The 23,001-nt window shown below is 45.6% G+C and overlaps 2 protein-coding genes across 3 annotated transcripts; both read right to left on the reverse strand.

The window, feature by feature from the left end:
* Positions 1–277: 277 nt before the first annotated feature.
* Positions 278–11,813, reverse strand: pde1a (phosphodiesterase 1A, calmodulin-dependent). Its single transcript, XM_086090454.1, has 16 exons — positions 10,584–11,813; positions 7,872–7,898; positions 7,092–7,208; positions 6,602–6,784; positions 5,834–5,900; positions 5,256–5,372; positions 4,778–4,918; positions 3,862–3,962; positions 3,654–3,779; positions 3,460–3,561; positions 3,245–3,365; positions 3,099–3,180; positions 2,692–2,812; positions 1,145–1,329; positions 854–1,015; positions 278–735 (listed from the first exon to the last, which is right to left on the reverse strand). Exons 1-16 carry the CDS (start codon positions 11,522–11,524, stop codon positions 689–691), a joined length of 2,640 nt encoding a protein of 879 aa, XP_085946580.1. The 5' UTR covers positions 11,525–11,813; the 3' UTR covers positions 278–688.
* Positions 11,814–12,450: 637 nt separating this feature from the next.
* On the reverse strand, positions 12,451–18,082 carry dusp19a (dual specificity phosphatase 19a). 2 transcript variants are annotated; one of them, XM_086090981.1, is made up of 5 exons: positions 17,751–18,082; positions 16,550–16,596; positions 16,310–16,462; positions 13,802–15,185; positions 12,451–12,596 (listed from the first exon to the last, which is right to left on the reverse strand). In XM_086090981.1, the coding sequence occupies exons 1-4, from the start codon at positions 17,971–17,973 to the stop codon at positions 14,946–14,948; spliced, it is 663 nt and encodes a 220-aa protein (XP_085947107.1). In that variant the 5' UTR covers positions 17,974–18,082; the 3' UTR covers positions 12,451–12,596; positions 13,802–14,945. The 2 variants fall into 2 exon arrangements, 1 of the variants encoding a protein (XP_085947107.1); XR_015096670.1 differs by lacking the exons at positions 12,451–12,596; positions 13,802–15,185; positions 17,751–18,082 and adding an exon at positions 17,476–17,596 and having other exon boundaries at positions 16,361–16,462.
* Positions 18,083–23,001: the final 4,919 nt, after the last annotated feature.

Here is a 23,001-nt window from a genome sequence, read left to right on the forward strand (position 1 = left end):
AGTTTCTGTCTTACAAATCTGCAAGTTTAGTTCTCGTTACTGAATGATTGGATAACCACAAGCAGGAAAACGTGCTCATCGAACGTGATCTGATTGGTGGAGAAGAAGTCGGGAGGCGGAGTCGGTTGTGGTGGATGTCTTGGTGGCGCTCTACTGCCACCTGCTGGTCACTAGCGGTGGTGCACTCATCTTCTTGCTCCGGCGTGCGTCTTTTAATGCAAAGTGCGCGTGCGACAAGATCGTGTGTTTCGAATGAGTGACGTCATGTCTTTGTGAGTCAGTTGAGAATGTTTATTTCACTTTCAACATAAAACACACATGCACGCGCACACGCAACGCTCACAATAACGACACGCACACACATGGCGCTCCCTTGATTGGCTTCAACGTTTTTTGTTTTTTTTTGATGGTTGCCATGGCGACGCAATGATTGACAAAGATCCAAACAAGACTTCCGTAACACTCGTTGGAAGCTCGCCGCGTAGCTAGCTTGATGCGGCGCTAAGCTAAATGCTTGTTGTTGAGTGTTGGCGTGTTCCGCGCCACGCTTTGGCGTGTTTGCGCGAGAAGCCGCGCTGGCGTGACGCCTTCGAGGGCGCTCGTCAAGAAAAGTTCCAAAGGCCTTTGCCAGGGAGGGTCGCCTGGCAATCTGTCACCACGGCAACAGTTCACTTTCACGAGCGTCCCGTTAGGCGTTTTCAGGCACTTCCTGGTCCTCCTCTCCTGGCCCCGCCCCTGCGACAGTTAGCATAGCATCTTGTCAGACTGCTTGCGCGCGTGTGTGTTATTGCGTCTGGCATGTTTGCGTGTCCAATGTTGAACTTACTCAATGTGTGTGCGCGTGTGTGTTTACCATTCCATCTGGAGTGGTCGTCAGGTGAGTCTTGCTGGTGGTCGTCATGGTTACGCTTTTCATCAGATGGGGAGCGAGCCGAGCCCTGCGATTGGTCAGTCGTGCAGCTTTTGATCTTGGACTCCACCCCCTCTGGATCTTCTTGCTTCTTATTGGCTAGTTCTGCTCATGACACACAGACACACTCGTCTTCGTATTTGCGTATGCGTTTGCCGTCCTGCGTGTGCGTTGGCTGTGTGTGCTGCTGTTGTACACGTGTGTGTGTGTGTGTGTGTGTGTGTGCGTGCGCACCATCCACGGAAAGTTCCTTCCACCTGTCCTTGTTCCTGCTGATGACATCACTCAGGTGCTTCCTGAGGGCCGGCAGGTCAAGGGCGGTCAGGGAGAAGTCGGTGTGCGCGTCATCGCGGTTGCCGTGGCGACCGCCGCCGTGCCTCTGGACCGACTCCACGGTGACCGAGCCGCTTCCTGTCAGGCTGGATAAACGGCGAGCGTTAGTGGACGGACGGACGGACGGACGGACGGCCGGCGCGACGCTACTGCTGTCACGATCCAATATTTTTAGAATCGAGAATTCTTTCCCCCCAAAACGTTCATTTACTTAATTTCCATTTTGCAGCGGTTAGCATTAGAATATAGCTAAGATTCCTCATTATTCACAAATCTGTTGAAAAAATAGCTTTTTTTCCAAAATACTCTCCTGCCACCTGCTGGCCGTTTTTTGTAATAACTACCATTGCTTCCAGTGCTTTTGTGTGTGTGTTTTTTCAAACATAAAAATAAACATAAAAAACGTATAAATACGTTCTTGGGAGCAAATTTCAGGAAAGTTCAGGAAACACTCAACGAGCACTGCCAATAACGTCAATTGACGTCAACTACGTTTTTTTGTTTCTCTCAATGGGCAGCGCAACGTCTTGTGCAGAGCTGGTTTGTGGATGGGAAAAACAAAAACACGCACTAACTATGGCCAGCAGGTGGCAGCGTTGCATCTCTTTTCAATGGACTCCCGTGTATCAAATGACATGAAAACATGGCGGATCTTAGGAAATCGAACATAAATGATCAAAGCGTTTCTCATATTGAATCTTATTCTCGTCGCGTCACCAAACAAAAACTTTTTGTGTCAAAGTCAGTGTTGTGCAGAAAATGCATCTTTTCACAAAAAGCTTCTTTTCTCCTCATTTTCTTCCATTTTGGCTTGATGTCATTCAAATGACCTCTTTTCAAATGGTGATTACTAAAGAACGGAGTAAGGTAGAATCAAACCTTTTTTTTCTAATGAGAGAATGGAATCCAATCTCTCACATGGTATCCGCCATGTTTTCGTTATCATAGCACACAATATTCGGTTTGGCTTGAAAAATGAGTGAAGATGCTCAAAATCAGCAGTTTTTTTGGGAGCACGTTTGGCAATAAAATCGATCGATTATTCAATCGATTCATCGACTAATCAGATTCATTTTCATTGTTACATATATTATGAGTTATCTCAAAAATGTCACTGATTATTATTATTATTATTGTTATTGACCAGTGGTTGGTGTGTACTTCATATTCGTATAGTGATTTAAAAAAAAAGGGGGTATTGATGTTGCCTTTTCGGTCATTGTTTTCCAAATTAAAACTGATGTTTGCAAATGTGTTATTTTGATGAAACACAGAAAATAATCAGTCAACAATTATTGTTGATATGCTGAATGACTTCAGCAGGGAAGGAGGATTTGGACAATTTGCAATTAAAAAGTGGCTCCAAACGATGACATGGTTTTTAAAATAATAATTCGATGAAGATGAATCCATGAATTTTGACAGCTGTCGACGGAACGATGCCACACCTGGACCGTCGGTTTCCCGTCTCCCGGGCCTTCCTCTCCTCGTCGATCAGGGGACCAATCACCTTCTCCGTCGTGTCCACCAGGACGCTGAACGTCGGTTCCACGATGAAGTCGATGAAACCTGATCATCCATCGATCAATCGCAAATAAGATAAGAGTCAATTTGGTTTAAAAAAAAAAATAGTCGTCTGGAAAAGCATCCTCTTAGCTAAGTGCTAACATATCATGGAAAATCCCATTGACATGCTAACAGTTAGCATCAACGGTTGCAGATTTACAGCCAAGCTACGTTGCCTCATGCTTGCTGTCGTTGATCACGAAAATGTTTTGGATTTTGTCTCAAATCATGAAAGTGCCATGAAGACAAAATGGTGACAAAAAGCCCAGCGCCGATTTTGGCTTCTTACCGATCTGCGATTGTGCGATCATGGTGGCTTTGCGGTCACAAAGAGGAGAAAAGGGAAGGCCCAGTTCCACTTCTTTGTCTCCCTACGACAACAAAACACACGCTCACTATGTGTGTGCGCGTGCGTGCGCGTGTGTGCGCACGTACCTGCCTGAAGAACTCCTCCATGAGACTGTGCGTCCAGCGGTAGTGCAGCGGCCATGTTTTAGCGGGGTGGCTAATGTCGGCGGCGTGTAGCATCAGAGACAAAACTTTCACCTTGTCCACGCTGCGCGCACACGCACGCACACACGTGATAACAAAACACAATCCAGGTCAATGGAAACGTGGCCACGGTTACGGACAGGTGTTTGTTGACGCACCTGGGCGACTGCGCCAGGATGTTCCTCATGGTCTTGATCTGCTGGAAGTGGCACGACATGTCCGTCGACATCACCATCTCGATCACCAGCGCGCGAAGCTCCCTGCGCCGCGCACACACACACATGCGGCAGAGCTCACAAAGTGTGCGTGTGTGTGTGCGTGTGTGTGCGCGTGTGTGTGCGCGCGTGCTCACCTCCAGTCGTCCTTGCTGAGGTTGATCAGGATGTTGGTGTCGTCGTCCGCCATCAACCTGTAGGCGGCGCTCACGTGGTGGTTCTCCAGGACCGAGCGGTCGTTGTACAAGATGGCCACCTCCGACCTGATGTGTGCGCACACGAGGTCACATGAGAACAAAACACACACACACACACACACACACACACACAATGGTGGCTTTGTACCTGGTGTGTAAGTGGAAGTTGTTTGTGGTTCCCGTGTGCTCAAAGTCGTGAATGGCCGCAGCGAAAACCATCGCCAGGATTTCCAGCTCGCTCAGCCAGTGCTACACGTGCACGCACACGCACACGCACACGCACACACAAATTTCATCCTCTTCCAGTGGAACAAATACATTAACTTCCAAAAAAAATAATAATAATAATAATTGTATTTAAATAAATACATTATTTACTATTTAATATTAGTGTTTATTTTTGTTGTATTTTATTTATGTATTTATATTTATTTATTGATTTAAATATGAATTGATTTCTTCCAAATGTTACAAGCAGTGTTTGGAAACCAAGTATGCAAAAATACAACAACTATTAATTGCATGCCTTCAAAAGTTAACTTACGATTAATTGCAAATGTTATATCGCTTCTAAACGGACAATAAAATATACAATTAAATAAATCAAAGTTTTCATACACTTGTTAACATAAAAGTGGGGGGAAAAAAGTTAGACTAATAGAAATATGGCTGCATCTTTTAGTCGTTGATACATTAATTTAATAATAAATGTTAAAATTGAGCTAAAATTAAAAAGATGTACTGTAAAAAAATGAACGTGATATTGATTTGTGTTGGTCACTTCTCTGCCACTAGGTGGCATCATTGGATTTGTAAGACGCATTTTTCTTTTCCTCTTAAGATCCATCGAAAGTTTAACATGAAGTAACTTGTGAAATTCTGCACATTTCCAAAATTGTCAAATACAACTTGACCCCGTCTCCACAAATGCATGCATTATTATTAAATTCATTACTGCAGCATTTTGACTTTGACTTGTCTGCTGCGTTGCGAGTGGAATTCCCTCAGGAGAGGCTTTCCAATGAAGGGCGTGCGTGTGTGCGCGCGCGTGCGTGTTGCGTTACCATGGTTCCGGTGTGCAGCATGAGGAAGTGCGCCGTCTGCGTGACGTCGGCAGCGTGGACCAGGTTGTGGTAGGGGTTCTTGTGTTTGCTGTAGCCGGTCTCCAGCGCCTCCACAAACTGGACCAGCGCCGGCACCGGAATCTGAAGCACACAAACGCGCGGCGACGTTCGACGTTGAAAGCAAAGCAAACGTCATGAGAGCGTTTGGTGGCGCCGGAGTGACAAGAAAACATCGCAATCAAAACGTTTCAGGGGTAGAAAACGTCATTGTTTTTGTTTTCCTTCCTCTCGCGTCAACTGTTTTTCTTCTACGAGCGCACGAGGAGATAAAGACGGCAGCAAAGCGTTGTGAAGTTGGCTGCCGCCATCTAGTGGCAGAAGCAGCCAAGTGCACTCGACACGCGAGTGACCGAAGTGGCGAGCGAAGGTCCACGCGCTCGCACGCGCTACACACGTGACCACATGAAGACGCGTGTACCCTGAACCTGTTGATGAGGTCATAGCGCGTCAGGAGCTCGTAGACCAGAAACTTGAGCGCGTGCTCGCCGGTGCCCTCGTGAAGAGAAAACACGTCGAAGGACCACTGGTCCACTTTCTGCAAAACACAACAGGCAGCAACATCCTGAACATGAACAAAAAATCAATGACAAAGATCATGAAAACAAAACAAAAAACTGCGTCGTCATAATAAACAATAATAATAATAATAGAGTTGTCATGTTTTTATATATATTGAATAATTAAAAATATGTCCAAAATTTGGTACAAGTGAGTGACATCATCAACATCATCGATGACATCACTTCCTGTTAGCATGTAATCAAATCACATTAGCATGGAGCATGATCCTATCATATAGTTAGCAGCATCATGATTATTATAAAAAAAAATTTAAAGAAGTAAAATGCTTGTAAGCTTTATTGAGTGCTTCAACAAAAAAAAAAGAACAAAATAATTTGTCAGTGGAAGTTTGATGAATGACATCATCATCATCATGGATGACATCACTTCCTGTTGAAAGAACCGCAGCATAAAAGTTGAATTGATTTTTGTTACTTTGAGAGCTGCGAGAGCCGTGGCCGGGTACGTCAGTCCGGCCATGGTGGAAGTCCGTCTGTACATCCTGGGGTGTCACGCACACGCACACGCACGCACACGCGCACGCACACACACGCACACGCGCACAGATGAGAAAAAGGCGCTGCAGCAGGACGGAGTGTCAGTTGCCACGGCAACCGCGCCGCACGTTTCACGCGTGGTTAAGCTCACCGCCGCCCGTCAACATCGCTGTCGTCATCATCATCATCATCATCATCATCATTTTCACTCAAAAGATGGAATACAGCAAGGTGGAAAAAAAGAAGGCAAATATGATGCTAAGATTTTTAAATTTATTTTTAAACACTGGTATTGTTTACATATTTCAAAATACACATTTCTGTTGACGCAGCTAATTCTGTCAGTAAATATTCCATTATGAACTTATTTTTGGCTTATAGTTAGTAGATCTTAATTCAAGAAAACCTTTATTGAAATGAAGATTTTTCATAAAAGATACCAGCTTGTATTTGTTTATTATATTCTTTTTTTTTATTAAATTCAGGGTTTTCCCCAGAAATGCAGGCGGTCGGGGACGAATGGACGGACAAAGGTCCGCAAGGAAAGCCCAGAAGGGGAAAGCCTGGAATGAATGATTATATTGATTGGGTTTGATTTCACACATTTGTTGTTGTTTTTTCATTTGCGAATTTTGTTTTGAATTGCGTTTGGAAGTTGCCGTCCGAGCGCATCGAAACGTGCATTTGTTGAGACGCGGGCGCGTACCTCTCGACGAAGATCCCGGCCTGCACGGCGTGGACGATGCTCCTGAAGCGCGGCTTCTCCTCGGGCCGGCGCTTGGCCACGCCCATCTTGCGGCTGAAGGTGCACGCCAGCCAATCGCGGACTTCCCTGGGCACCGACTCGGCCGGCAGCTCGCTCAGCTCGTCCTCGGGGTCCAGCAGACGTCTGCCGGCAAAAGCGCGCGTGAGAGCCTTTGGGTTATGTGTGAGTGAGAAGGTTTCGGTGGAGAGCGTGAGAGTGTTGTGTATATTGTGTTTCAATTGTCAATGTGAGAGCATTTGACATTTTTTTCGTTTCAGTAGCGCATGTGAGAATGACTTCAGTAGTGTGTGAGAGGGATTCAGTAACATGAGTGCAAATGTTTTCTGTTATGTGTGAGTGTTTCAGTTGCGCATGAGAACGTTTGAATGGTATTTCTGTTTCAGTCGTGTGCGAATGTTTGGCTTTTGTGAGAGAGCGGTCATCATCTGACTTGGTCTCGTCGACGTAGACGGCGTCCAACATGGCGGCGGCCATCTGCAGGTTCACGCGCAGCTCCGCCAGGTCCAACGTGCCGCCGCCGTCTATCACCGCCATCGCCGCTTTCAGCCTTCAGCGAAAAACGAAATGCAGCAATTTATCAAAATTATCAGGGAAGTCTGCGTAGCTTAGCGCAATAGGGCATAATCATATTTTCTTTATCCTCTGCAAAGAAGGACTATACTATATTACTCTGTGCTAACGCTAGTTGCTAGCATCGCTGTGTGCATGTCAGAATGATACTGCCCTCAGGTGGCCAAGGGACGCATTACAGAATGAGACACAATCGCAATCAATTCATCCTGATGCACAACCGTCACTTTAAAATCTTTACATTCAAATGACGCATGTTTTTATAAAAATATAAAAAAAACACAGGAGCATTTTCCGTGGCCGTTTACCTCCGCCAAGGAGAAATGCTTGGGATCTTGGAAATGTCAACTTGCATAAAAGTAGAGTAAAGCTAAGCTAAGCTAAGCTAATGTTTGTTGTGTTGTGAAGTGTTGACATGTTTGGACCGCTGGACTTGAGGGGATGAAAGGCATTGTGCCGTTGTCATGGTGACCAAACTGAACAGAGTGTTTTAGTTTCCATGGTAACAGGACAGAGAGCGATGGAGACATTTCTTCAGTCAAAGTCATAACGACTCCACCGGGAGCAATAACTGTGCGTGCGTGCGTGCGTGCGTGCGTGTGCGTGTGCGTGTGCGTGCGTGGGTGCGTGCTTGTCTTACCTCTGCGATGTGTTTTTATATTTTTGCCTGTGAAGAAAAACAAAAGAAAGAAATGTTGCGCATTATGAACGGTCCCAAAATTGACAATAACATCATTTTGCTCACGCGTACAATTAGCGCGTGTCTTCATGTTGTGTAGCAACTACACACCAATGTCGTACACGATGACACACACACGGACGATGGAAATAAACATTGCGCTGTTCACTGTGCGGCATCGGCGTGTGCGCGCGTGTCGTCGCCTTGGAAACGGAGGCCGGCAATGTACACAAACGTGTGCCTGCCTCCGTAAAAATGCGCACAAACAGGAACTTGCTCACGCTACGTATGTAGCTTCATTCAGTCTCGCTATGTTAGAGTGTCATGCTAGCTTGTAACACGTTAGCATGCAACATCATGATAGTTAGCGTCATGTTAGCATGCCGCATGAGTTCAAATCCTGTTGGCATGTAGCATGGTAGTATCAAGATAGTTAGCAGCATCATGCTAGCTCTTGACCATTAACATTACATTAGCATGAAACGTGAAAATTTGATAGCATCCTGTTAGCATCATGATAGTTAGCATTTGACATCGCAGTCAACATTACATGAGCATGAAACATGAGCCATTCATGCTCATGATCTGTAGCCTAGCATTGGGTTAGCATGTAACCTGATGGTTAGCCGCTCACGCTAGCATGTAGCATGATAGCTCGACTTTGTAGCTCTACCTCATTTTCATTTCCATCCTAACTGCTGCTCTAACTTAGCTACTTGGAAGTCATTTGCTACTTAAACTTAGTGTCTTCCAAAAGTATTGGAACACTTTTTTGTTTTTCTTGAATACTGAAGCCAAACATTTTCAGTGGACGAGGACTCGACCTTGTTGTCCCAATACTTTTGCAGGGCACTGCTCGACCTTTTCTGCTGCTTGACCTTTTTTGACGCTGGCTCAACCTTTTGCGCTGCTCGACCTCATCTGTCGTTTGTTTACCTTCGATTCACTTTTGAGCCTCAAATCACAAACATCTCAAAATGTCTCGACAGGACCTAAAAGCAAAATCAATGTTGAGACGTTCAAGTGCGCATCAGCTGCGGTTGCGCATCTTTTTTTTATGTTGCGTTTGATTACACATCTAAATGTGTCCCTCGATTGACAATAAAAAGAAGATTTCTATTTTCACAAGCGGTGTTGCTGGGCGACTTCTGCAGCACATTTGCAATAAAAAAAAAAAGTGAGAGACGCTTGAAGCAAATGGGTCTCCCTCACTGTTTGTTTCTCACACATTTGTGCCAGCCAGTGTGTGCGCGTGCGTGTGCGCGTGCGTGTGTGCGTGTGCTGCGCGGCAAGAATTGGCACCGGGGCGGCAAGAAGCCGCTTCAGCCTGTTGCACTCGTTTGTTTGTTTAATGACAAAAAAAGACGACAAGATGGCCGCCGCACGGCAGGTGTGCCGAGCAAGACGCTCGGCTCAACATGGCCGCCGCTGACGATGATGACCTCATCACAAGCGCAGACCTCCACCAAGGCGCTCCTCCTTCACGATATTCACTCCCCTGAAATGCTGCTGCGTGGTTAGCGTTCTTATGCTAACAAGCTCGTGAAGCGAATGCCAGAAAACTTGTGGGCGGAGCATCTAGAAATGTGGCGAGAGATCTGGACTGCGAGGGTGCTAACTCGCCCAGCAAATCAGCCCAACAATAATTGACAATCTACCACTTTACCTGACGCTCTACCTTATCGCTCGCCGTCGGCCATCGGAACCTCTCTGTTGTCTTGTCTACCTTTTAGTGGATGCTGCCTTTTCTGGCTCGCTGCACTCTAAAGTCCAAATGAAGCCAATTCTGGATCAAAAAAGGAAAGACCCACTTTACGAGTCAACTTAACCCACTTTTCTTGGTTGTTTCAACTTTTTTGACCCAAATAAAGGATCTGAGCAATATTTACACGAGTTGTTTTACACTAGAAGTCTCAACTCAAAGTTGGGTTAAATTGACGCAAGTCCATTTTTGACCCGACTCTTTTTAGAGTGTACCAAATGAGTCCCTCTGTGTTCAATCTTCAATGCTGTCCACTCATTTGAACTGATCTCAAGTGGGCTATAAATGACAGACCAAATATTTGTTTTAATTTTTTTGGGAGTACATTCTGAAAATAATCCAATTTATTATGATTTTATTGCAGAATAATCCTTTTTTACTTTTTTTTTTTTTAAGGAGAACAAAATCTTTACATGAAATCCTGACTAACAGCCAAATTTCAGAATGTCATGGAAGTGGACGTCAGTGCGCCCTCCAGTGGACAAAATTCGCAACAACGGTTAAATGTAATGAAAAGCTGCAGCTTGTGATTGTGAGCGTCTGAAGGGCCCGGTCGTGGCCCACAGGTCGTATGTTTGACAACCGCTCCAATTGCTCCCTTATCTGCACCTTTACTTTGAAATCTCATCTGCTGTTCAAGCTAATCTGCTCTCGCACTTGATCCGCACGCGTTTGAACGTCTCTTGTAACGCACGTAACATTTAGCGGCTAGCGTGTAACGCGTCTTGGCTTCCTGGTAACGCCGCCCTGTTGCCACGGCAACCGTGCACCATGCCGCCGCTGTGGTCTGACGCGCAAACATGCGGTGCGAGCAGGGCAACGCGCGCGCGCGCTTGCGTCACTATGTCATCATGTCATGATGACATCATCGCTATGACGTCACACCGACGACATCATGGCTGTTTACTTACATTCCTCGGAGGCGAAGGAGAACCTGACTGTTGTGGTTTTCCTCCAAAGGGTCCACAAAGTCTTGCAGCTCCTCCTGCATTTGTTGTTCCTCATCCTGCGCCATCGCTCCCCTTTGCGTCTCTTCCTGCTGCAAGTCCCCCATTTGTTGGTCCTGCGACATCTCCTTCATCTGCTCATTTTCCCGCTTCTGCACCTCCTCCATTTGTTGCTCTTCTTTCTGCTGCATGCCATTCTCCTCCTCCTGCGGCATCCCCTTCCGTCCCCGCTGCACCTCCTCCTCATCCTGCACTTCTTCCCGCTCCTGCTGCACCTCCTCAGCTTGATCCTCCATGCTGTCGGCAAGCTGTACCTCCTCCTCTTGCGCCTCCTTCGTTTGTTGCTCTTCCATTTGTTGAGCCTCCTCTTCTTCCTGTAGCTCTACCTCCTCCTGCGACATCTCCTTTATTTGTTGTTGCACCTCCTCTTCTTCACCCTCTTGTGTCTCATTCTCCTGTTGCTGCTCCTCCTCCCCTACCTGCAAGTTCACCTCCTCAGTTTCATCCACCTGCTCCATACTAACAGCCCGCTGCACCTCCTCCTGCGGCATCTGCTTTATTTGTTCCTCTTCCTGTAGCCGCACCTCCTCTTCCTCTTCTTTGCGCACCTGAACCTCCTCTTCAGTTTGACCCTCCCGCTCCATACAAACAGCCTGCTGCGCCTCCTCCATCCCTTGCTGCACCAACTCCCTCACGTGCTCCTCTTCCTGCTTCTGCACCTCCTCAGACTGATCCTCCTGTTCCATGTTGACAGCCTGCTGCGCCTCCTCTTCTTCTTCCTGTTGCTCCTCGTCAGCTGGCTGTACCTGCTCCCGTTGCACCTCCTCCTCAACTTTCATCTCTTCTCCCTGGTGCGCCTCCTCCTCCAGCGTTATCGCGGCCTCCTCTTGGCCGTGGGTGTTCATGTGGGTGTGGAGGAGGAGGCGCAAAAGGAGGGGGAGGCCAGGAAGGAGTGTCGGAAGTTCATCAACTTCCTGTCCGCGGACGGACGGTCTCCACGACGATGATGATGAAGAGGAGGCGCAGGGCGAGGATGCGTCAAAGTTGACGTGTTGAGAGAAAGGAAAGGGTGAGAAAAAGGAGGAGCTGCGGACGGACTTTCTGCCGGTCTGGACGCTTCTGAGCGTCGGACTCCTCGTTCCGGAGCGTGTCGCCGTGGCAACGCAGGCAGGAAGCGCAAGGCGGTGAGGATGAAGAGAGAGAGAGAGAGAGAGAGAGGGAGGCAGTGGAGCACGTTAGATGGCGTTACCGTGGCAACGCAAAAGCGGACTGTTTCTAAGAGTGATGGAATCCTGCCGACACACACAGCATCATTGCGCTTCTCCTCATCCATTTTCTTTCCAACCTCCTTTCTTTTTTTGTCATTCTATCTTTCTCCCACCCTCTCGTCTTTTCCTCCTCCTCTTCAAACTTCCTCCTAACCTGGTCTTTCTTGCCCGTCTCCTCATCTGCTGCTTCCCCTTTCATCTTTTGTTTTTCTCTCCTCTCCTGCTCACAATCCTTCTTCCTTATTTAGTCCTCCTTTTTTTCCCCCATCCCCTCTACCTTAATGAATCCTCCTCCTCTCCTCCATTCTTTCACTTTTCTTCTCATTTGCCCCCTTTCACTCCTGCTCTTTTGTTTCCTTTGCTTTCCGTCTCCTTCCTTCCATCCTTTCAATGTTGTTTTTGTGCTTTGAGACGACAACAAGCAGGCGGCGCAGGCGGCGCAGGCGGCGCAGGCGGCGCAGGCGGCGCAGGCGGCGCAGGCGGCGCAGGCGGCGCAGGCGGCGCAGGCGGCGCAGGCGGCGCAGGCGGCGCAGGCGGCGCAGGCGGCGCAGGCGGCGCAGGCGGCGCAGGCGGCGCAGGCGGCGCAGGCACCTTGTCTGCAACTTTTTCTCTGCGCTGCGATTGGCTGCCGGCGGGCGGCCCCGCCTCCTGATGTCACGCCCGCTCTTCCGTGGGCGGCTTTGTCCTCCCGTTGTCCAGAGAAGGTCACCTGCCGCGGACGACACACAAGAAAATATTTGTTATAGGAAAAAAAAAGAAACAAAGAAGAAAATGTCAGCAAACTTCCTTTCAAATGAGAAGTTTATGTGATGAGATGTTTTCATTAATGAGTGATTAACTAACCAATTATTGAACAAAATAGTTCCATGTATGCATGTCATTGTTCATCAATAATTTAAAATGAGGGATGGGCGAGTACCGATACCATGGAGCATTGGGGCCAATACCCAGCCTCATTTCAAGTTATTGACTATTCATGACAGTAGGCTGCCCTCTTGTGGCCGTTTTATGATCAGGAACTGAAAGGAGAAGGATAGAAAATTGACATTCATGCAATTTGAAAGAAAAATGCTTTATTGGGATTCACGGAGCTTTCTTGAAAATTAGCTGTCGTCTTTTTTGGAGGGGGGGGGGGGGGGGTTATGTATCAACAGTACTAGTGGCATCAGTATTTGAATACTTGCATTGGTTTAAAATAAAAAGTGGTATCAAACATCCTAATTTAAAATGAATCAAATATTTATTGAATGAGTATGAATTAATGAATAAAAAAGACCCAAAAAAAGTACAATAAAATCAAATAAGGTTGGTTGAAGAATTTGAAAAAAGTGCGTGAAGGAAACCCAATGTGGCGCCCACTGCTGGTCCAATGGAAGCAATGACACGCCAAACACTTTCCACTTCTTTTAATTGATTTGATTTTTTTTATTAGTTCACCATTTTCCAGATTTTCTTTTTTCGCATTAAGGAAAGATTGAGATTTGCTTCATTTCGAAAACGGATATTTATATGACAAACCATATGATTATGTATTCATGCATCCAAATCCATTTTATGAACTTGCGCATGTCATAAACTTTTCCCCTTTGATTTGCTGCATCTTATTTTGACGGACTTTTCTTGATGAACTTCCTTTATGACATTTTCTGTACCGATTTCTTTCTATGGAGAATTCGTTGGAGCTGGCAAGGAATCGTCATGGCAACCTCATGATTGGTCAGTCGCGCCGTGGTTAATTGCTGCTCTCCAATCAGCATAACGACGCGTGTGCGCGTGTTCACAAAAGACAACAACACGTTTGTTGATCTTGTGCGTCAATCGAATTGAAACGATGGAAAAACAAAGTTGAGCAAAAGTTGGCGACGTGACGTTGACTGGCGAAGCCCCACAGGAGGCGCTATTGTGACATCTGACCTGTGCTGGGCACGCTGGCGGCGCCGGCGCCGGCGACGACAGGCGTCTCGGGGTCCAGGCCAGAGCAGAAGGATCCCATGGTTGTGCGGAGGTCGGGTTGGCGACGTACGCCGCCGTCACACTTTGACGGTCCGAGCGTCGGGCGATGTCGTCGGCCTCCAGTCGATGATGAAGAGGAGGAGGAAGAGGAGTCGGAGGAGGATAAGGGGGGGGGGCGGGGTTATATTATGGGATGTGTTGCCGCACAAGCACAATTCCACAATTTGTAACAACGCGTGGCAGGAAACGATGCAAATGAGCTCATTACATATGCAAATGAGGGCCGTAATTTCAATTTGCCGACTCCTCGTTGAAATCGGCTCAGGTGATTTGCATCAAGTGGATGGAAATTAATTTCATGAGGTGACCTTTCATTTCAATGGTTTTAATGAATGGATTCAAACGAACATTTCATTCAATTTGAAGACAACAACATTTGATGGAATATTATTTCATGCTAAGTACGTATTCATTGTGCATATGTCAGCAAAAGATATTTTCTTGTTATGATTCAACAGCAGGTGGAAGACAATGTCAATAAATGTATAGCTTTGAAGTCGACTTGTTGGGACACAAGAAAGCAAAGATTTTGCATTTATTTCGTCTGCCATTGATGAAAAAAACACACCAATAAAAGTTTAAATGACAGAAAAATGATCCAAAATCCATCGTCAAAAAATACACGCCAACAAAAACACTCCAAACTCAGAAGAAAAAAATGCTTATTATTTACAACAACTAAATGAACAAAGTGGTAAACTGTTGTGTTCATGCTTTGTTGTTGTAATATTTTATTAGTTAATAAATAATAACTACGGTATATGTAAAATGTTATTTTACCAATATATATATTTACCATCTTATTAACCATAAATAAAGTAGCCATTTTCCCCATGTATATATATATTTATTTATTTGTTTTCCTATTATTTATAATGAATAAGTTAAAAATATATCAAAATACTAATTTATTTTTCTGCATTATTTGCACAAAATCTAACTAATAATCCAATAAATGTGATTTTTTTTTTTTTTACTAAGGAGAAGGGACATGGAAGAAAGTAGAAAGAAAAAGTGCTCGTCTTCCCTGAGTGTTTGTTGGTTTTCAGTGGTGGGCGTGGCCGGCGCGGCCGGCGTGATCTTCCGCTTGCTTTTGGTCTGCGAGTGCCTCCAAGCTTCTGAGCTGGCGCAGGAAACCCGGGTTGGGGCGCGCGGCGGGCCGGGCGGCGAGGACGCACGCCAGGGCCGACTGGAAGGAGCGACGTTGGCGCGTCATCAGGTAGCCGACGGCCACCGCCGGCGCTCGGGACACGCCGGCGTTGCTGTGGACCAGCACCACGCCCTTCTGACACACAAAATAACACAAGCAAGCGTTACAAGCCACGACTCAAACGTCCACTGTGGGGCGCCAGCGAGCACCTGTTTGATTAACAATGGACTTTGAAATCCTGAGACGCCTTTCAAAATAAGAGCATCGCTTGGACCGTGGCCGGAGTTTGCGCAAAGTGAATGAACGCATACTTCCTGTCAGCAAGAACGCCCCATCACCCGCCAGTGCGTGCGTGCGTGCGTGCGTGTGTGTGTGTGTGTGTGTGTGCGTGGTGTCGTGTTCAGATGCCATGTGATCTGCACGCTCATTAATAAAACAGGAAGCGACCGTTGCTGCATTATTGACACGGGTCACGTCGCACGTAAGATGCTGCAAGTGGACTATTGCGTACGCACTCCAACAAACAACTCCGCAACACGCGTGTGCGCGCACGCGCACGCTATATTTGTGTAATACTGCACATTCATTCCTGTCACATTTCTGTAACAATTTGACACATTTGTGTGACACTGTTCAAAAAGTGGAATTGAAGTTCATTTCTACTAAAGATTAAAGGGATACAAAGAAAAAGAAAGATGCTCAAATGTAAACAAAACATTTTTTTTCTTGGGGGGAAAAAGGCTTTTTAATTCATAATTTTTAAAGTAAGATTTATCATATTCTTCTTCTTTTTTTAGACTTGCAATTATAACAAGCAGATATCAAACTGCACTAACAAGTTAGAGAGAACAAAGATGGACTATTAATAGATTTCAATGAAAAAAGATTTATTTGAAAGCAGAAAAAAAAAATCTCTCAAACACTCAGTCAACATTGCGCTATTTTGTTTTGAGTAAAAAAAAAAGTCACAATTTCCTTTTTAAAATAGTTTAAAAAAAACAAGGAAAACAAAGTCAGCATTTTACAGAAAAATTAATTCTGTTCAAAAAAGAATCCGATTTTTCTTATTTGTGAATTCAAACTTGCCAGCAAAATCAAGTAAGATGCAGCATAAGTCAGCAGGTTCAAAAAAGAAAACACGATTTTGAGCCTTTGGACGACAACACGCGCATTGAGCAACTTTCTACGTCTTGTGTTTGAAAAGCAAGCGCGGCGGAAGGCGTCCGTCGGGTTGCGGCGTTCGAAGCGCGGGTCGTTACCTCGCGTCGCGCCTGCTGGATGAAGCGACAGCACTCGTCCAGGTGCGGCAGGAGGAGCGCGTCGGGTCGGTCCAGGATGCTCAGCGTCTTGTAGACGAAGAGTTCGGGAAAGGCGTCGTCCACCCCGAAGGCCACGTTCAGGATGTGCGACACCTGAGACACACACACACACACACGCGCACACACACGTCTCAGCGTGGCCTGGCGCCGCGTGGCAAAGACCGCCGGACGGCCGCTCGCCTTGTGCTTCCTCAGCGTGCTGAAGTCGTGCGCCGCGTCCTGGCAACCTGGAAGAAAGTCAAAGTGTGACATTTGTGTTGATTTTGTGCAACGCTGCTTTTCAAAGTGTGACGACTTTGGCTGGGAATCTTTGACCGTCTCACCAGATTCGGATTTTTGTTCTCCAAAATGATGCGATTGACCATTTCTGCTTCAATTTATAGACGTGCAAAGAATCGTCATGATCGACAAACGGAGACATGAAAATGCCTTTTTTCATTATTAACATTTTATTTACATGTATGACATTTTGAATTGTAAGCAAAGTGCCTTTTCCACAACTGCTACTCTATGTAGCTAGCTTAAATGTATGTATTTCTTTGGACCCGCTTTTACAGTATATTGTGTCCTCCCTTGAGCAGACTGACTCCAGTTTAGCAACCGTCAAAAAGAGTCCAATGGGTTTGACCCCGTTCCGTCCTGACTGACCAAACAGAGCGGACGATTCAAGCAGTGACTTGCTTACTTGTATTTATTTGCAGAACTCAACACAGACAGCACGTACGGTACGTACGTACGGCACGTTGATCCCGGCTCATAGCACGTGCTCGGTCTACCTCACTTCCGTTCGTGTGTTCCGTCACTCTAATCAGTCCCCCGAGCAATATCAAGTCAAACTAACAATACTATTGTTACACTATCAAGTCGTTTCTTACACTCCAGTTGAGTTGAACTGTAAATCTAAACACACTAAACGAAGAAAATGAGTGTTTAGCTTGTTTCCTAAACGTAGCTAGCTCAGCGCTAACACACAATTGAAAGTGCCATTGACTTGCTAACGCTAATTAGCGCGCTAATCGCGGCACTTTTACCACTCAAAAGAACGTCTATTCATACAAAGCGCGTTGAGGAATATATCCAGCGAAGCATCGCTTAACATTACTCACCGGAAAATGCGCTTCCTACACTTGAAAAACAAAACAACTTTGATTGGAATAACTTGATGGTGACTTTTTTCTTTTACTCACTAATGTGGCTACAACTGAACACACGGAACCACACTGCCCCTAAGTGGCCAACTCCGGGTACAACATGAACAGCGCTCCCGGTAAAGGCACACACAAACAAGGGAAAGACAGCATAAAATAATTTCAATAAAAAGGATTCTGAATCATACTAAATGAGAATTGATTTTTTTGGGCACACCCGTCTGTTTGCTCACCCAGCAGCAGGTCGGGTTCGATGGCGCCCACCTGGAGGTCCCAGGAGGTGTCGGGGACGTACCCCGGCGCCGTCTCCGGCGGGGCGGGCTCCTCCACCGCCGTCACCACGGAACCCTTCCAGGTCTCGATGACGCGGCGACCGCTCAGCGACGTCACGCGAGTGCACTGACGCTTCAGACGCGTGCGCGGGAAACGCCTGATCTCCTCCGCCAGGGACTCCATGAAGGCAAAACTTCTGGAAGGCGGAAAAACAACGTGGGCGGGTCTTTGGCGTCATTCTGTCACTTCAATTCAATGGATTTTCAGTGTTCATGAAAACCGCTGTTGCAGGAAAGTCGCTAAATTTGTGATCAAATCTTGATATTGATGAGATTGGGGGCGGGGCTTAATACGTTTTTCTTCCTCCCACTCCTTTTCAGGCTGGGTTTAGTGGAGTATTGTCTGGAGAAATGGATATTTTGTTGATGTTGATTGCTGCCTTATGGAAGCGTATCGCATTCATTCATTTTTTTTGACAAATTTTGAGAGGAAAAGAAAAACAGGAGGAAAAATTACTCCCAAAAAAACAAAACAAATATAATTCAGAAAAACAGGGAGAAAAATTATTTTAAAAAACAGATTAAATTAATATTTATGACTTTTTTTTTTTAACTCTTTTTTTAAATTCATGCGGATGCTGTTTTTCTGAGTAATTTTTCAAGTGAATGAAATACGCTTCCGTACTGCCTGAAATAAATGAACAATGAAATGAATTTTAGAACTTGCTCTTTCATCACAAAATGGGTGCAGGTGTACCTCAAGGTTCTGTACCGGGTACCCTTTTTTTTTTTTTTTTTTTTTTAACCAATTGTGAAGCAAGTAACAGTTTGAAGACAAGAATGAAGCGACAGAACGGCAACCATCGTAAAACTGCGACGACGCATTTTGCTCGCTTCAGCCTCGCATTGCCTTCCTGGCGTGCGTTGCCTGACGCACGTCACCGTTCTGAAGCCAGGAGACTTTTTTTGTGCCACAATGTTTGCTAACTTGAGCTGAAGCTCACCTGGCAGGATTAGCAGCCACAAGTCAGACTTGACATTTTGGGGAGATTTGTTAGTTGGAAAAGGGTCACGTATCCTACCTGACGATATCTTTCACCACCTGGCAAACGGTGATTTTTCAATTCCACAAAGTGGGACCGCCGTGGTCGCGTCCGGCTGAAAGTTTCCCTCGACACAATAATAATAATAATAATAAAATTAAATTAAAAAAAGACGGGATGCTTGTCGTGGCCGGTCGCGTTTGTGCGACTGGCCCTCGTTCAGGAGCAACCCTCAACCTGCAGACGTCATAAGTGTGTCACATGACACCTGGCGCCGCCGCCGCACTCGGCACAAAAGAAAAAGAAGAATAAAAAAATAAAAAAGGAATCGTGCTCAAGTATTCATTGAACGAAAACTCACTTGAATCATACTGACGAGCGTCTCTAATATTTGGACCGGCATTCATAAATATCCACAATGTTTATTATTTGTTCTCCCTATCAAATATGGCATGGTGTACCTAATGAAGTGGCCACTTGTGTACCATTTGTAACACTTGTGTATCATTAGCGTTCGGCGGCTTTAAGTTGGCGTGTGTTGCAGCTGTTCCACTTGTGTTGCGTTGGCGTCCCATTTGTGTCGTTGTGTTATTAGTTGTGTTATTAGTTGTGTTCTGTTCGTGACAATGGATGTTCTTTTCCTTTCTATTTGTGTTCAACGTTTGCATTAGAAATGGTTCGCTGAATACTTGATGTATATTGTTATTATAATTGATTTGCATACGGACCGATGACCAAATGTATGAAGTGTGTTCATGTGTGAAAGTGCAGATTCTTGCTTTGAAATAAATAGGAATCGAATCAAGGCATGCAGTGGTGGTGCGTGTCCACTAGAGGGCGCCACACAGTCACTTTAACACGAAAGCGGACCTTTTGAAAAGGAGAACTATTCCTCTAAGGCTGAAGGTGCAATGGTTGTTGGTGGAAATTCCACCTCCTCCTCACCCTTGATCACGCAATCACCATCTAAGAACTAGGGCTGGGCAATAAATCAAATTAATTCGATGAAATGTCATTTTTAAAGCGAATTGTTGAAAATTTGCTCAATCGTGAAATCGTCTTCTGGATTATTAAATGTTGTGTTGTTGCATTCAGATGTTATTGTGAGTTGTAATTCGGCTAACTGTGAATATTACGTTTATGTTCAAATTGATTTAGAATCAGTATACATTATTGTTGTCTGAACATTTTGCACAGGAAGTCCAGCCCTTTAAAGAACATTTGTCAAAATGTGTCTTTACTTCAATGTAGCATGTCTTTAATTCAGGGAACAAACAATTCATTGTCGATGTCATGACATCAAATCGCCGGGTTTTTTTTGGAGCTATTGACACACTTGAGCTCCATCATTTCGCTTTTCAGTTACATTTGTGTTGCTTCCTCTTGCAAATGTTGCTTTCCACGTTGGCCATCTTTGAAGGGCCAGGCCTCTCTTGCAAGCCTGCAAGTGTGTGCGCACGCATGTGTGCGTGCGTGCGTGCGCACGCATGCAGCTGTGCTTATATTTATGTTGGAAAAGATTCTGGTAGTTTCCAAGAACATTTTAGTGCGGAAAAAAGAAGGAAAACAACACTTTTTTTTGCCTTTAATTGGACCTTCCCATGCCTCTGACGTGTGCACGCACGCACGCTCGCACGCACGCAGATATTGTCATCACAGCCATGCTAGTAGTGTTGTCTTACTAAATGCATTTCATCGGAGTGATGGTTCGACAGTGGAGGACATGAAAGTTGATAAGATCCTCGTGAGACATAAACACTCACAAGAGGAGGCAAAAAGAAGGGATGAAGGAAGGAAGGCTGGAGGGAGGGAGGGAGGGAGGGAGGAAAAAGTGCTGACGGGCTCCCTTCTGCGTGTTGACATATGAGTCACAAAACCCACTGTGTGCGTGTGCGTGTGCGTGTGTTGGCAGTAAGTCAACTCAAACATGAGAAGCTCCTGCTGCAACATCTGACAACCATTACTGCTATCTCACACACACGCGCACGCACGCGCACACACAGTTTGCAGCGTCATCCCACTTGGTCGGAAGGCAAACAGAGCGGAGGAGTTTAAGCACCGGGTTCAAAGTGGACTCAGTCAGGCAGTCGAGGCGGCGGCGCTGCAGTGTGTATGGATGTGGGCCGCAATGCATGCTGGGAAGTGGAGTTCTTTCCAATGTGGCCTGCAAACATTCTCAAGACATTTGAATGCAGCATGAGGCCAAGTCACGTACCTGAGGTCCAGGACCAGGACCAGGTCCAGGTCCACTAGGGGCCGTCCCGCTTGGTGGACTTTCTGTGAACGGCAGCCATGTTGACAATTAGCTGCAAGCCAATCAAGCAACAATGTGGGAAGCTACAAAATATTGTTTGGTGTTGCACTCGTATTTGAGTGTCATTGACTCGCACCGCGTCTTAACGGTCTTCCGCCATTGGGGACTTCACCATCCACAATGGAGTTGCATTGCTTTTGTTTGCCATTCGCTTAATATGAACAAGAGATTTGTAAAAGATGAGCTCGACTCACGTTGTAGTACAGAACAGTAGAAGCACAACGAAGCCAGGTCTGCCATCTAGTGGTGACTGCTGAATTTACAACTTCAAGCGACAGTTGGTGCATATTTGCAGTTTTGCATAGTTGGATAAGGATTCTTTTTTTTACATTTGCACCCGTTTTTTGCAAGAAATGTCGATTAAATGTTTATCAGCAATTTCTGAAGAATTTTTTTAATTTACCCCCACAAAAAAAATCTCCCAGAATATAAATAATATTATAATATATAAAGCAATATTCAAATTGAAAGTAAAGTAAAATAAATGAAAGGGGACCGAAAGAAGGAAAACCTGTTGATCAACACAAAAACAAACGCCCCCCCCCCCCAAAAAAAAGAAATCATTTTTTTTTAAAGACATCGTGTAGACATTTTTGTTCATCTAGTGGTAACTCATAGAATGCAAGTTGGAAGCTTGTGCATTTTGAAGCACATCAGAGAGAGAGAGAGAGAGCAACAATGAATACGTTTGCTAACTTTTTTTGCGTGCATATTAAATAGTGGCATTCAAAGGAAAGAAGATGAAAATGTGGTCGGGGGCCAGCAGTCGCCCACCCCTGCGGCTGATGAACCCGAGTCACACGCGTGTTGCTTTCGTTGCACGGCTGGCGTGTGCAGAGTTAACGTGCTTGGACAAAAGTCCTCTCAGCTTTCCCAGGACGGGAAGCCATCATTCGATACGGTGATCAACAACACACACACACACACACGGCACGCGCGCGCGCGCTCCGCTCACATCCGTCACGCGCGGACTGAATTTGGGACGCATCGCGAACAATATCGGACCAAACGTCAACGAAAGACGGGAGGGAAAAAAGAAGGACGTGAAAGAAGGAAGGAGAGGAGGACAAGATGGTAGTGAGATGAGGGGTGAAAGGAAGAAGAGGGGGTAGGAAAGGGTAAAGGTGAGAAAGGAGGGGGGGGGAGGGGGGGCGAAAAGGACCAAAGTTTGCAAGATGGCGATAGTCAGGTTTGCATCCAATTGGTTCCATTTTTGAAGCCAATTGACTGAAAATGCGCAAAACCGACAAGCGACTTACGTCCGATTCTGGATAGCCGATAGGTCAAGACTTTTGAAGCGGCGAGGCGGCCATATTGCTCCTCACAAGAAAAACATTTCAGCGTACCACCTAATACATTTACAGTCTTGAAATTGGAGAACATTTGAGACTTTAGTAGAAACAGCATGATTTCAATTTGTTCAACATAAATAAGACGACTTCACACATTTGATGACTTGCCTTAAATACATACATGTATAAATTATAAGCTTAATGATGTTTACAGGAGGAAACGTAAGCATTATAACTGTAACTCAACAAAAGTTGCCAAATCCAATATTGGGGTCTACGGAAATGAGCGATAAAAGAAAAAGTGGGTCTTCAAAATAGTTATTTCATTTTTTATTTGATTTGATTTGATTGTTTTTACTCCTTAGAAATAGTGACCGCCCGATGGGAGGAGCAAGATGGCCGCCCTGGGACTTCAACGTATATTCAGATCAGTGGAGAGAACTCGCACAAAAACACGAAATGCAAAAAAAGATATTGAGTCGAGAGTTTGACGTGATTGTAAATACCCGGCTTGAGACAGAAGGGTGCAAATGAGATTGGGATGGGGGGGGGGGTGGACAGAG

This window comes from Leptonotus elevatus, chromosome 12 (assembly GCF_054856555.1).
Source record: "Leptonotus elevatus isolate MCC_2025b chromosome 12, RoL_Lele_1.0, whole genome shotgun sequence".
NCBI classification, from domain to species: domain Eukaryota; kingdom Metazoa; phylum Chordata; class Actinopteri; order Syngnathiformes; family Syngnathidae; genus Leptonotus; species Leptonotus elevatus.